The 14,112-nt window shown below is 40.6% G+C and overlaps 3 protein-coding genes across 3 annotated transcripts; all 3 read left to right on the forward strand.

The window, feature by feature from the left end:
* The first annotated feature begins 1,147 nt into the window (after positions 1–1,147).
* mkrn4 (makorin, ring finger protein, 4) lies at positions 1,148–4,056 on the forward strand. The gene is made up of 7 exons (XM_069689171.1): positions 1,148–1,179; positions 2,021–2,149; positions 2,248–2,386; positions 2,747–3,021; positions 3,108–3,215; positions 3,495–3,594; positions 3,704–4,056. Exons 1-7 carry the CDS (start codon positions 1,148–1,150, stop codon positions 3,851–3,853), a joined length of 933 nt encoding a protein of 310 aa, XP_069545272.1. The 3' UTR covers positions 3,854–4,056.
* Positions 4,057–4,749: 693 nt separating this feature from the next.
* Positions 4,750–10,756, forward strand: fance (FA complementation group E). Its single transcript, XM_069688898.1, has 10 exons — positions 4,750–5,022; positions 6,558–7,125; positions 7,256–7,300; positions 7,394–7,450; positions 7,838–7,981; positions 8,061–8,184; positions 9,821–9,896; positions 10,006–10,072; positions 10,157–10,282; positions 10,379–10,756. The coding sequence occupies exons 1-10, from the start codon at positions 4,820–4,822 to the stop codon at positions 10,481–10,483; spliced, it is 1,515 nt and encodes a 504-aa protein (XP_069544999.1). The 5' UTR covers positions 4,750–4,819; the 3' UTR covers positions 10,484–10,756.
* Positions 10,757–11,567: 811 nt separating this feature from the next.
* Positions 11,568–13,979, forward strand: rpl10a (ribosomal protein L10a). Its single transcript, XM_069688899.1, has 6 exons — positions 11,568–11,618; positions 12,303–12,374; positions 12,468–12,548; positions 13,213–13,361; positions 13,456–13,628; positions 13,764–13,979. The coding sequence occupies exons 1-6, from the start codon at positions 11,614–11,616 to the stop codon at positions 13,932–13,934; spliced, it is 651 nt and encodes a 216-aa protein (XP_069545000.1). The 5' UTR covers positions 11,568–11,613; the 3' UTR covers positions 13,935–13,979.
* Positions 13,980–14,112: the final 133 nt, after the last annotated feature.

Raw genomic sequence — 14,112 nt, forward strand, 5'->3', positions numbered from 1 at the left:
TGATTTTTTTTCGTATTTACATGCCTGCCTGTTTAGTTTAGGTTGTACCAAATATATCATCAAGCATTACAAGAAACCTTTCCTTGATGGGGAATTTGGATTTTCATTGATTAGCAGGATTTAGCTTAAATCAGCTTACTTAACCATGATCATGTTAGTGGGAACTTTGAGGATAATTGAAAGTCAACGTCCAGCATCGAGTATCGACATCGTTTTTTTGTATTGGAAGATATACACACAGTCTCTTAGATTACAACTCTTTTTGTATACATACAGTGTGATTTGTTAGGAGAGGCACTAAGTGTAACAGCCTTGCAATACTGTTGCCAGAATCCACAAATTTCCAACTGTTTCTTTTTATCATATTGTGTGTCTTCGGTCTTCACTGCACTTATTAATGAATGGACCTCCCTACGTCAACACTGGTGCACACAGTCCATCTACAGAAGTCTCCTTTTGTGCTCTTATTCTGTCTTGATCCCTATCTACCTCTGATGTACGGTCTGTGGCATTATTCCACTGTCTCATCTAAACCCTGACAATTTATTTTTGCCTTAATTCCTGCTATTGGTACACATATTGCAAATTTGATATCATTGGTGGCTGTGCTCCTGTGCCAAGCGAGTAAAGGCTGTGGATGGGTAACACGAGAAATTACACCAAAAAAAAAAAAAGTTGATGTAAACTACCTCTATGCCTGTGTAAGTGATGGATTGACATATTTGTTCAGGAAAAAAAAAACATGTCAAGACTTGAAATAATTTCTTCCTTATGGTCACATGTAACCTATCTGCAGATCTAGTTTAGTGATAACTCACTTATAAACTTGATTAGAAATATTGACACTGATTTTTCTCCGTTTTTTAACGTGAGGCAGACCGTATGCCTGACACGTTTTCAGCTTGTCGTCTGTTTTAACTTGTGAATAGTGTGATTACCATAGCTAATTAAAATCAAGGAGGTGTGGTTTAGACTTATGGGTGGACCAATGGGATCTAAGTATGTGACGCACGGACGTCAGCGTCACGTTCCTATTGGTTCGTTGCTACGTTAATTGGTAAAGGAACCGGCTGTCAACAATTTGGAATAGATAGCGGGGAGGCTTGCTCAAAACACACGGAGGATGGACTCTCAAAACACACGGAGAATGGACCCGGCTCGTCATGGAAGTATCTGTTGGTAAGACGTATTTAAAGTGGAGTAAAAATGATCATGTAGAGCTGGTGTTGAGAAACAAGTTGTAGATGGTTTCAAATGCTGCCGTGCGGGGTTCGAATACGGACGTTAAGGGCTCAAAAGTGACTTTAACTACATGAAAAGTAAAATAAATGTGACGTTTTGTAGTGTGTTTGACTCGTGGGGAGGGAGTGGGTGCGTGGAGTAAAAAAAATGTGAATAAATGGGTGGGTGTTTATTAATCGGACTGAAATAATGATGAGAGATTTAGGTTAAATGTGTCCTAAGTAAGTGCCTTTGGCTGTTGGTAATTTAGACTTGATTTCCGACGGCTTTTAGTCAAAACATTTCATCAGTGAAGACACTTTTGTCTCTTTTGGATTAAGTTTGAGCAGATGTCACTCTGTTACCTCGGCTAAACAGACATTGTAGTAGAATAGGATTAATTATTGCCGCATATTTAGCAGTTTTATTACTGTTTTTCAAACTGTTTTAGTTCCTTGACTTTACAAGTTGTTTATTTACTTTTAAAATTTAGCCCTTAAATCGACTTCTTTTAGAATCAAAACTTTGCCACAATTCCTTGGCATTGGTTTGACTGCTCTAAAACTTTTGTTGAGTTCTTTGAGACTTGATTCAGCATCAAAACGGATCCAAAGTATTTCCCTGGTTGAGTCCCAATAATAATTATAATAATAAAATAATGTACATATCACTCGGCATTAATTTCCTCACACTGTAAACATAAACATCTACAAAGCTTTGAAAGCAATGTTAAAAAAAAAAAAAAAAAAAAAAAGGCAGCCCCAATGGTAGAAATTTACTCCCTCCCTTTTCATTTCAGGCGTTTCCTAAATGGCTCTTGCAGATTTGGTTCAAGATGTAACTATCGACATGAAAGACCAAGTTTACCATCACCCCAAATTTGTAGGTACTTTCAGAAAGGTGTCTGCTGGTATGGTGAGCGCTGCAGGTAAGCTATTTATCTTTTTTTTTTCCTGTTGTATGTAGCTGAAAGAAGATGACATGCACGCACATTTCCTTAGCTCATTCTGTATGTTCCACCTGTAGGTATCTCCATGCCCTTCATCCTGATGTCGATACAGCTGCTGCAGGTAGAAGAGGTTCGGTGCCTACAGTCTCTTCCTCCAGTGTGTCTCATGTTTCACCTGACAGAAGAGGGTCAGAACCAGCCCTTCGGCAAGCTGAGGTGATGTCCAGGCAGGAAGGCAGCAGGTCAGAGTCGATGTTTAACGTCTTGAATCCTCAACCTGACAATGTGCACCCGCCAGCAAATGTTGCTGAGGAACAATCACGAGGTATTGGATTATTTCACAGGTGAAACTGACTCGAGTCAAAATTTCGCTGTACTTAACCAAACTTTTCTTGGCATAAACTAACTCAGAATCGATCCAGAGCTCAGACTTTGCTGAAGCAGGTGCATCCCATGCAATAAATGAGGTTAGCATCTAATTTGGCTCCTTAATTTAAAGTTTAATCATTCAATGGGGTCTAGTAATGAGTTGAACTAGGATGAGTAAAGGTTGTTTTTTTGTGTGTTTGTGTTCAGGAGACCTCTTCACCGGAGATGCCAGCGGATGGGGCTGTTGCTGCTGTTGCCGCTGTTGCTGCGGTGGCAGTGGCAGTAGCCCCTGGCTCCCAGGAAGCTGAGGGCTTCCTCCGGAGCAGAAATGTGACCTGTGGTATCTGCATGGACAAGGTGTACGAAAAGTCTGATACACGAAAGCAAGTTTTTGGGATCTTGCCCAACTGCAATCACTCCTTCTGTTTGGAATGCATCATGTCCTGGAGGAAAACAAAAGACCTCGGGCCAGACGTGGTGAAGTAAGTGTCGGTAATATTTGAAAGTCAAGTCTGACCAACCATAAAGGGTTTGACTCAACCTACCTGTTTTAATGTTTATTCCTCAGGACCTGCCCACAGTGCCGAGTGAGGTCTGCCTTTTATGTGCCAAACAAATACTGGGTGGAAGGACAAGAGAAGGAAACTGTAATTGCTTCGTTCAAAGAGAAATTCAGGTACGCGTGAGATTCGGTTTTGATAGAAAGTACAGACTTCAGGTCAAACGTGACAGCCTTTTAAAGCCGTTGCAAATCCACAGCAGTGCAGTTAAAATGATTTTTGCTCTACCTGCGCTCAGTTTGCAAAATGACATGGGACTTAAAGTCCACTGTCATTGTGCTGCTGTATCGTTGATAGCAAAATTGCTTGAAATGTCAAGGCAGTGCAGAATTTTTAGAGTTTAGTTTGAGAAATGTCACTGAAACTTCTCTTGTTCTGTGTCTTACCGATTCCAGTAACAGAATGTGCAGTTATTATGCACGATACAGGCCGTGTCCCTTCAGAACGGAGTGCCTCTACCGGCATGACAAGCACGCACGACGCAGGTCATTTCCGGTATATACACTGTAATACTTGATTGTGCTGCAAGTCACCACCACTTCTGGTATACATCAGATATATTAGTGTATTTACTTTGCATTTGTACTCCTTTTTCTGCTCGCAGTATCCTACAGAGGATGAAGATGATGATGGTGTAGATCTGTTGAATTTTTTCATAGCCATGACCCTTCTTGGTGGTGACGAAGATGACGACCACGGCAACGATGACGACGACTTCGTAACTTTTTACCTGACAGAGGCTTTTGGTTTCTGAGCTTTTTCATAGTTTTTGTCAGTGCCTAAAATCACTGAATGGGGCCTTAACAATAATCAGGGGCCCCAGGAGAAGACATGGCTGTTTTCTGTCCCCTTAGTGTCAGTAGTAAAACAACCTTTGAGTAGCCTTTTAATCAAGATTAGGGATAACGGCCACGTACCATGGAGTGCCAGATGTGTTCAGGTTTTTATTCAGACTACAGCAGGTAATTTTACTAATTAGCTCTCCTTCACCCAGAGAGGAACTAATCTGTGAAATTAAATGCTATAGTCTGGTTGGAAATGAGCAAATGGGCACTTGGCACTCCATGGCACATGGTTTGTTGACTCTGCCCTTGATGCAAATGTCCCATATCTTTACCTTCATTTGATCTTGTTGATAACCTGTTTCCTTGTAATTGGGGTTTATTTTACCCTCCCACAACCAAAGTGCTTTAAACATTTCCCCTTAAACTGTCTACCGATTAATGAATGCTCAATGTAGACTTGTCCTAGTTGTTTGCACCAGTTTGATATTTTAAAAGTGATGTGTGGATGGTAGTTTTAAATTGCCTAAAGGTAAAACATTGTACTGTACCCCTTTTTGCTAATGTCCACTATTGATGATACCTGCCTCGAGAGATTGTTATGACACCCTTTTCCTAGTATTTGCAAGAAGATAAACTGTTGAGATTTTAATTCTTTTAAACAAGTTGTACTTGTACACAGAAAAAAATAAACATTGTTTCACACTGTGTCTCACTGAAAAGGCGTGTTGTGCTCTTCATTGATACTTTACAAATGAAGGTGCTGGAGAGGTTTTCGTCTGGTACCACCAGGTGGCGATGTGCAGCACAGATTTAATGAAATTACAATCGCGAAGAAGAAATATCAACAGAACTGGCGGGGTAGTCCGGTTTCCTGAGTTCATCCATGGGGGGGTAGAAAGCTGAAGCCCGGTGAGACCTGCCGTCTGAGCGCCGGTATGTTGTTAAGTCGGTTTGACGGGCGGTCGCGGCTGCTGGTCCGGTCACTGATGTCCGGGGGAGCCTCCGGGGCTCACAGGGCGCTGGCCGTGTTCCACAGGCAGCAGCGGGCGAACCCCGAGGTCTCTCTGCGCAGCCTCATCGATACACTGTGTGAGGACGAAATAACCCGTCCGGAGGCTGAAGCCGAACCGCTGACCGTGTAAGTAGAGTCCACAGCACCGGCTACCCACAGAGAAATGCACGGAGTAGCCATTTACTGTTTCTAACCGGGTGTAAAGTTATTCAGAGTTGGGTCAGGACTGGTTTAGTTTTCTACAGGGTTCACCATGGCAACATCGTTTTTGACGCGTGTTGCCATAGAAACAGTTGATTATCCGTGTACTGTACATTCCTCTTATGAATTATAACTACAGTTTCTCTTTGTAGATATTTTAACTTGTCACTGCAAGACGGTGTAGATATTAACACTGATGTCTGTCAGTGAGCAGTGCTACCATTAACGACATTTACTTCAATACTCGGGTACAGCCTTAAAGACATTGTACTGCAGATTTCCGTTTTCTGCTTTATAATACTTTATACTTAAAATTTATGGGACTTTTGACTCCACTACATTTATCTGACAAGTATAACCACTAATTATTCTTACTTTCATTAAGACTTTACTTTAAAGGGGAAAAAAAGGATGTAAAATACAAGTATGAGCCACTGTTAAGACTAAATTGAACTTTATGGGCCCGTGACCTCTTCCATAAAATACCTGCAGTGTCCAGCTGGGGGCCCTTAGCCACATTTTAGATGTTTCTTGCAGTCCATTGTTTAAAAAAAATAGATCCTTCACATGATTTCTTTAGAATCATGTGCATATCTACTGCATCATATTGCATACAAATTTCAGCCAGTATTTCACAGAAAGTCCCCAAAAAGTAAGACTTATTATTGGGAAAGAACTTTCCAGTTTTTCCTTCCTTAACTTATCATCCTTTGGCCCAAACTACTCGGGGGGGCATGTCATCGTGAAAACAAGCTCCACCTCTACATCAGTAAAATGCTGCCGAACCATTGATTACTCAGTATTACCACGACTAATAGAATATATTGTATGATAATATACCAGGCACAGGGAGGCATGGTTCAGCAGAACAAGTATAATAATGCATAAAGTAGCACTTCTTTATTTTAACTTCGATGATATTTTAGATACAGGACTTGCTGAACATGGTTGTTCCACTGCTGCCAGTGAGCCAGTAAACTCAATACAACGCTGGGAATAATGAAGGTTTTGTTTAGACTGGCCAATTTGATAGATGTAATGTCGGTATTCTGTATTTCCCACTCCTATTTCATTGTATAGGTCTCTTTTATTTTCTCTAAATTCTGTATTAAGAATGTAAAAAAAAAAGATTTTAAAGCATAAAATTTAAAAAAAAAAAAAATATCGAAAACTCTGTTTTTTTCCTACAGTTGTAATTTCTAGTATTAAAAGGGGAATCTGCTTGAGAGTGACAACATGTTTAAACCTGGTGTTTGGATTTTTAAAGGCTGCACCATAGATTGTCCTTTAAATGACAATGTAGGACCCGACTAAAGTCTGCTGTTCACCATGATAATCTTCAAGTCTGCACCAGATTACTGCAAACCTAAAAAAGACTGTTGGCATTTATTAGCATATTATGTCCCATTACTGACTCCTTTGCTTCACACTAGTTTTTTCTTCCTCTTCATCTCTTTTAGTAAACCCCTTGTGTGCCTGTTCCCAGCAATATTCAAACAAAACCTGCTGTCCTTCATCCACCTGGTACACTCGTTTCTTCCTGGGACCTCCATCCTCCATCTGCTCAAATGTCTCAGCCAGGACTCTCATCCAAACCCCTGGGTCACTGCTCTGAGCCGACAGCTAGAAAGGAACCTGAGGACCCACCACGAGGAGCCGCTGTACACCCCATCATGCAGCCAGAGGATAAAGGAGCTGTCACAGTGTCTGGCTGGGTTTGGTGAGACTGGAGGGTGGACCAAGAGTGTCAGCGGCCATACAGCACAATCTGAAGCTCAGAGTGCATCTGATGTATCTGAGGTGGGCACACAAAGGAAAAGGAAAAGCAGTTTTTTCACTCTGGACTCAGACTGTGAAGAAACGGTACAACAGAGTAAACGTATCAAGATGGATGTCTGTGAGAGTGAGTGTGTCGATGCAGAAGAACAGAGCGCAACAAAGGAGACACCAGGAATATCGGAAAGTGATGCTCCTGCAGGAACTCCTGCAACAGACAGTGTGTGTGATGCCCTTCCTGAACATATAAAGGTGAAGCACTCCCTCCTGATGGCAGTTTTATACAGTGTTTAAATCGAGAGCACTAATTTTACACAAGTCTGGATTATACAGGTTAAAAATACAAAAGCAAACCTTGTCTAATATGTTTGTGTTTATTTAGGTCTCTGTTCTTCAAATAAAAGAATTACTGGAAAGTCATACAGAGGTAAGAAGAGTGTTTTTCTTCTTTGTAGCTCGCACAGCCCAGAATGGACGTGTCATTTGGTATTAAAGTAATTATTTGTTTTGTCTGTTTCAGTGGGAGCAGAGCTCCTCAGATCTGTTCAGAGTGCTCGATGACTGTGACCCCAGCCAAGTATGTCCTCAACGTTTAATGGATGACTTGTAATGATTTAACACTACACTTATATGTCTGTGTTTACCGTGAACTGCTCAATATTTAAAGGTGCTTATCCACACCATTATTGCATATGTGAAAACACATTTTTGAATACATATTTCAACACAATGACAACACAAATAGTTTTTTTTTTTTTTTTTTTTTTAAGTAGGTGGTATCTCAGCTATTGTCTGACACTGACCAAGTATCACTGAGTGTACAGCAGCTCTAACATGAAAAATGATATTGAAACAGACTCGTACTCTTTTAACCAATCAGGAGGCTTTTGCAAAACCAGTTATATTATTCATTTCTTTGTTGATGGGCTGTGATGTGACTGATCTCATGTTGTTATCTCTTTAGGTGGAGGTGTTGTGTGACATGCTAAGTTTGCCTGACTTACCGGAACAGACTCTGCCTAAACTCTGCAGCAGTGTTTTGGCTCTCTCTCCTGACCTCAGCTACAGCACGGCAGCAACACTCATCAAGAGCCTCCTGCTGCAGAAGGTAAATATGCAAATGATGCAAAGTGTGTAGCTGTGTTTGAAACAGAGAGCATATAGTTATACTAAACTGTACCCTACAGGTCCTGTCCCTGTCAGAACCGGCCTCCAGATGTTTCGTCACCGCGATGACGGCACTGTGTAGTCACTATCCCAGACCGATGTGCCACGCTCTGATCGGACCTGTGCTAAAGGACAAGAACATAGGTGAGCTACGATTGAGCACATTAATCATTTATTAATGTACAGCAAAAACATTGAGTCAGGTATAATTTACATTATAAGTTTTTGTCACAGCGGGTGAAAGTAGGAAAAGCTCAGTGGTAAATGGAATTTAGCCAGCATTAATTTTATTAGTTAGATCTGTGCGTTTCCCACTGTGACTGTCAAAATCTGCTCTGTGGATAAGGTCTGTTGTACTCATTAGATGATAATAATGACGATAACACTATTTATCACTGTGTGTCTGTATACATGCTGTATTAATCTAGAATAAGTCTAAAAAAAACTACAACCCCGTTTCTGAAAAAGTTGGGACGCTGTGTAAAATGTAAATAAAAACAGAATGCAATAATTTGCAAATCCCATAAACCCATATTTAATTGCAAATAGACCAAAGATAACATATCAAGTGTTAAAACGGAGAGATTTTATTGTTTTATGAAAAATATGTGCTTATTATGAATTTGATCCCAGCAACACATCTCAGTAAGTTGGGACAGGGGCAACAAAAGACTGGAAAAGTTGTTTAACGATTAAAGAAACAGCTGGTCCAACATCTAACGACTAATTAAGTTAATTGGCAACAGATCAGTAACATTATTGAGTATAAAAGAGCATTTCAGAGAGGCAGCAGTGAATATAGTGAGAGGTTCAACACTTTGTGAAAGACTGCATTGAAAATTAGTGCAAAAATGTAAGAATTATGTTCCTAAATGTAAAATTGTAAAGAATTTGGGGATTTCATCATCTACAGACTACGGTACATAATATCATTAAATGATTCAGAGAACCCAGAGAAATCTCTGTACAAAAGGGACAAGGCCGAAACCCAACATTGGATGGTAGTGATCTTCAGGCCCCCAGGAAAAACGACATTAAAAACAGACATAAATCTGAAATGCATTAGTGCACATGGCATGGGTAGGTGACACATCTGGGAAGGAACCATGAATGCTAAACGATATATACAGGTTTTGGAGCAACATATGCTGCCACCCAGACGGCGTCTCTTTCGGGGAAGACCTCGCTTATTTCAGCAAAACGATGTCAAACCACATTCTGCACGCATTACAACAGCATGGATCTCTAGTAGAAGAGTTCAGGTGCTGAATTGGCCTGCCTGCAGTCCAGACCTGTTGAAACAAATGTCTTTTATTAAAATAAAAAATATGACTAAAGAGACCGTGAACTGTTGAGCAGCTAAAGTGATATCTTATGCAATAATAGGACAACTTTTCACCTCCAAAACTCCAGCAGCTGGTCTCCTCAGCTCCCAAACGTTTGCGAAGTATTGATTGATGCGAAACTGTGATAAACATGCCGCTGTAACTCAACGTGTTGCTGGCATCAAATTCAAAATAAGCTTCTTTTTTTTTTTTTTAAACAATGAAATTTCTCAGTTTCAACCTTTGATAAGTTGTCTTTTGTCTATCTGCAATAAAATACTGGTTCATGGGATTTGCAAATCTTTGCATCCTGTTTTTAGGACAGCATGATATAATATATATATTAACAGCACAGATGCTTTGTTATTATGGAGGTCCGGACCAAGACCTTGTGACTCAGTCGTTGGCCCCCAACATCAACTCATCCTCTCTTTTGATCTTTGTTTTGTTTTCAGGGAATCCCCAGGCTGAGCTGCTCAACAGACTGATAGAAGGATGTCTGGATTCCCACTATAGACTACTGGTGGTTCAGTAAGACACAAAAAAAAGAAGTCTTCACGTGTAACTGCTGTGACAAAGAAGCTCAAAATAACTAAATATGATTATAAGTGAACCGCTAATGTACATTTTCTTATTTCAGAATGACATTCACAATTGCATGGAGCGAGGCAGTGCTCTCCATTATCCACAGTTTGCTCGACTCCAAGGTAATCAAGTTTGTTCATGGGAAAAGTGCGGCAAGAGCATGTAGTCATAATATCCATTGCCATTGAGTTTGTTTGTTTTTTCAGGTCATCTTGAGTGAAGAACTTTTCACACAGTTCACTGAACAGCTCGTCACTCAGGGTCCTCATTTCACAAAGTCTGTGAAGTTCGCCAAAATGATGCTGACTGTTCTCACCAAGTACAAAAATCATGTAAGTTTGTAAATGTTTAACATGCACGATTGCTAAACAGATGAGAATATAGTGTTTGTAATCCTTCTGCATATAACTATTTTGTTTATTTTCCAGGTCACTGCTGCACACAAACATTCCCTGTCCAGCTGCCTGATGTTAAATGAGACCTTCCTGAAGAAATCTCTTCAAGCAGCTTTAAAACAAATCACACACACATGATGTTTTGTCTGACGTAATACATGTGAATAAACCTGCTTCAATAAGTTACACTGGGCTGTAAAGAATCTCTGGTTGTTTGTTTTAGTCACAATTTACACAGAATTAATTAATTAACCATAAATGAAACAGAAAAGAACTACACATCTCTGTAACTGAGGAATATTTTAAAAGACCACAACAATATATTATTCTGAATTTTGACCTGGTTTATTTTTGTGAGGAGCTCTTGTTATAGACTGTGGTTTAAATAAAAAGATGAAATCTTTTGAACTTGTTATTTTTTTGTTGCCTTTACATTTACCTGAAGTTGAACATAGTGCACATTGTCAATAAAATCATATTCAGACATCAAATAAGTATTATTTAAAATGGAAGTAGAAATATGAAATAAAAATTGGTCAAATAATATTATAGTTATTGTTTTCCTACTTTATACAGACATTTGCAAAAATATGCATTATCAATAGGTGCCTGTATTTGAAAATGTTTTAATATATAATCGCAACCTTAATAAGAAAAAAAGAAAGTCTCTGTTGCGTCTAAAGCTGATCTTGTTAAATAAAATTGAACTTCTACTCCCACTTAACCAAAACCAAGTGCATTTTAAAACAATTACCACAACACAGCCAACATTTAATACCATTCATTTGTTTGCCAAAAGTTAAATGTAAAATGAGCACATTTTGTAAGGCTGATACTTAATCTGTGAAACTTTCTTTGTTCACATAGACTTTCTTCAGCTCTGTGGAACAAGCTGCATTTATCTTGTGTATTTTATTGCATCATTTCATTATTTATATATATATATTATGTTTTCGTTATTTATATCATGTTTTAAGTGTTTGTTTTGGTCATGTTTCCAGATGTACAGTAAACAATGAAATATAATACATTTTCTAGAAAAAGTAACTTTTGAGAAAAGTCAAGTTATAATACAAATTTACAACAAGTACAAAAAACAACAACAACAACAACAACAAAAGAAATCCAAGAATGAACACAAAATTGTCACGTCCATAAAAATGATTGGCGCTTTTTTGATGACGTCACCGCGGCTCGCCTATATTTTGCGTAACTTCCTGCAGCGCTTCCTTTTCACCGCAGCAAGGCGAGACGGACGAACTGCCGAAATGAGGTTGGACCGTGTTTAACTAATAAATGTGATAATAATCACACTCTACTGACGTTTATACCGACTTTTATCACTCGTCTAAGCATGTGTGGTTATAATATTGTGCGACTCGTTGTATTTAGGTTCGGTTTTTCAACATTAATTGAAGCTAAACGTCGCGCGGGGGCCGGTTCATCCGCCGGTGTAACGTGAAGGATACCGCGCTCGGGTTTTTTTTTTTTTAGATGTAATCCACCGTCATCCTGTGATTTAAAAGATATTTAAGTTCCGGATCCACCATCGGATGTTAAGATGAGCTCTCTTAGATGACATTGACTTAAAATCTTTTGCCTATTTGCTCACTGCAATAAGACTTTTCAATAACTCACCTCTGGAGAAATCCAGCACGTCAATAAAACCTTTGCACTGTTGTTTGTTTAATTCGTTGCACTTTAGTTTAGTTTAATATTATTCTATTTATATATAATGTGCATTTAAAAAATATATATACATATTTAATATTTTTTACTACCTCAATTTTATTGCGTTGCGCTGTATATGCTGCTGTAATTTAAACATTTCCCTTTGAGGGATTAATAAAGTATCTTCTCTCTCGTAGTCGTTTTATGAATGTCGGCACCACTTGCGTGCTGGATTTGAATTACTTTCCCGGTTGCTGAACCAGTTCTGTTATTTTCTGTGTTGCAGTAAGGTCTCCAGAGATACGCTGTATGAAGCGGTGAAGGAGGTCCTGCAGGGCTCCTTGACCAAGCCAAGGAAGTAAGTTCGCCCGAGGGACGACGTAAAAGCTGACACAAGTGGCCCTTCAAAATACAACACTTCACACGTGTGTAACCGTCTGTCCGTCTGCAGGTTTACGGAGTCGGTGGAGCTGCAGATCAGCTTGAAAAACTATGATCCCCAGAAGGACAAGCGTTTCTCCGGCACCGTCAGGTTCGACCTTTTACTGTCTCACCCAACCTTTTCCTTGTGTGCCTCCAGCCCTGTCTCGAGTGTCTAAACGGCCTGTTAATTTGGCAAATGGCATAAGGAAACTCGGGAAAAAAAGTCCGGACAGGCCCGGGGCAGACATGGAGAAGTACTTTGGGTAGTCTGACTGAGCCGCCTCGGCTTTGGCCGGGGAAGGCGAAGCGGACGGACCCTTACCCTGGGTCTTAAAACATGAGGGGAGGCTTTGAGTGGCTGAGCTTGTACGTTCATGTCCTCAAGCCGACCAATTTGCGTTTTTATTACCAAAGAGGTCAGCTGGACATCGGCCACTGTGACGGTGTGGGTAAGAACCTTTCTTTTACGCAGTAAAATCGGGGAGGTGTCGTTTGGGGGATGGCGGAGTGTCTCGCATTACAGTTTCCATTGTTCATCACAAGTCAAACTCCTGTTGTGTGTTGAATGGTGACCTGATGATAAATTTATTGACTTGGGATTGTTGCATTGAAAAAGTGGACTCGTGCAGTCGGTTTTAACCACCCGGCGCCCGCGGTGGAACAGAATGGATGCACGCGTGCCGTCTCTCCGGCTCCCGCCTCGCTGCCGTCTGACACCCCCGGATTTGAAGTGTCTTTGAGCACAGTCCTAACGGTTTTGTTGCTGAACGCAGGCTGAAGACTCTCCCCAGACCGAAGTTCTCCGTGTGCGTCCTGGGGGACCAGCAGCACTGTGACGAGGCCAAAGCTGCCGACATGCCGCACATGGACATCGAGGCTCTCAAGAAGCTCAACAAGAACAAGAAGATGGTGAAGAAGCTCGGTAAGGATTTGGCGACACGAGACGTCCAATCGGTGATGACGGAAGTCCGACAGGCTTTTTAACTTGGCTCTCGTTTCCTGCTGTCCTCTTCCAGCCAAGAAGTACGACGCCTTCCTGGCCTCCGAGTCTCTGATCAAGCAGATCCCTCGTATCCTCGGTCCTGGTCTGAACAAGGCCGGCAAGTTCCCCTCCCTGCTCACCCACAACGAGAACCTAAACACAAAGGTGGACGAGGTCAAATCCACCATCAAATTCCAGATGAAGAAGGTGCGTTCAGCAGTTCGGATTTGAAAATGTTTTATACTAATGTTGTTGTTTTTGTTTTTTTCCCCGCCTTATACTGAATTGTCAACGAACTTGATCGTTGGGTCGCACAACAATAACCTTGCTCTGTGTTTGTAGGTGCTCTGTCTGGCCGTGGCCGTAGGACACGTGAAAATGACAGACGATGAGCTTGTGTACAACATCCACCTGGCCGTCAACTTCCTGGTGTCTCTGCTGAAGAAGAACTGGCAGAACGTGCGCGCCCTCTACGTCAAGAGCACCATGGGAAAACCCCAGCGCCTCTACTAAATCACAGCTTTTCTATCAATAAAAGAGATTTGGAGATGCTCTGAAGTTGACTGCTCCTCGTGATTTTTATGTCTTGTTGAATTTAGTTTGTAGCGTTTGATAGGTTCTCAAAGCTTTTTGGGTCTTGTTTCACTTTTTCCAAAATACATTACAATTAACACTTTAAAAAGTTTTTAAA

The sequence above is a fragment of the Brachyistius frenatus genome, unplaced genomic scaffold, assembly GCF_029030835.1.
Source record: "Brachyistius frenatus isolate BFR_SWC_R1_liver_20210118 unplaced genomic scaffold, ASM2903083v1 Contig_6, whole genome shotgun sequence".
NCBI lineage: Eukaryota > Metazoa > Chordata > Actinopteri > Embiotocidae > Brachyistius > Brachyistius frenatus.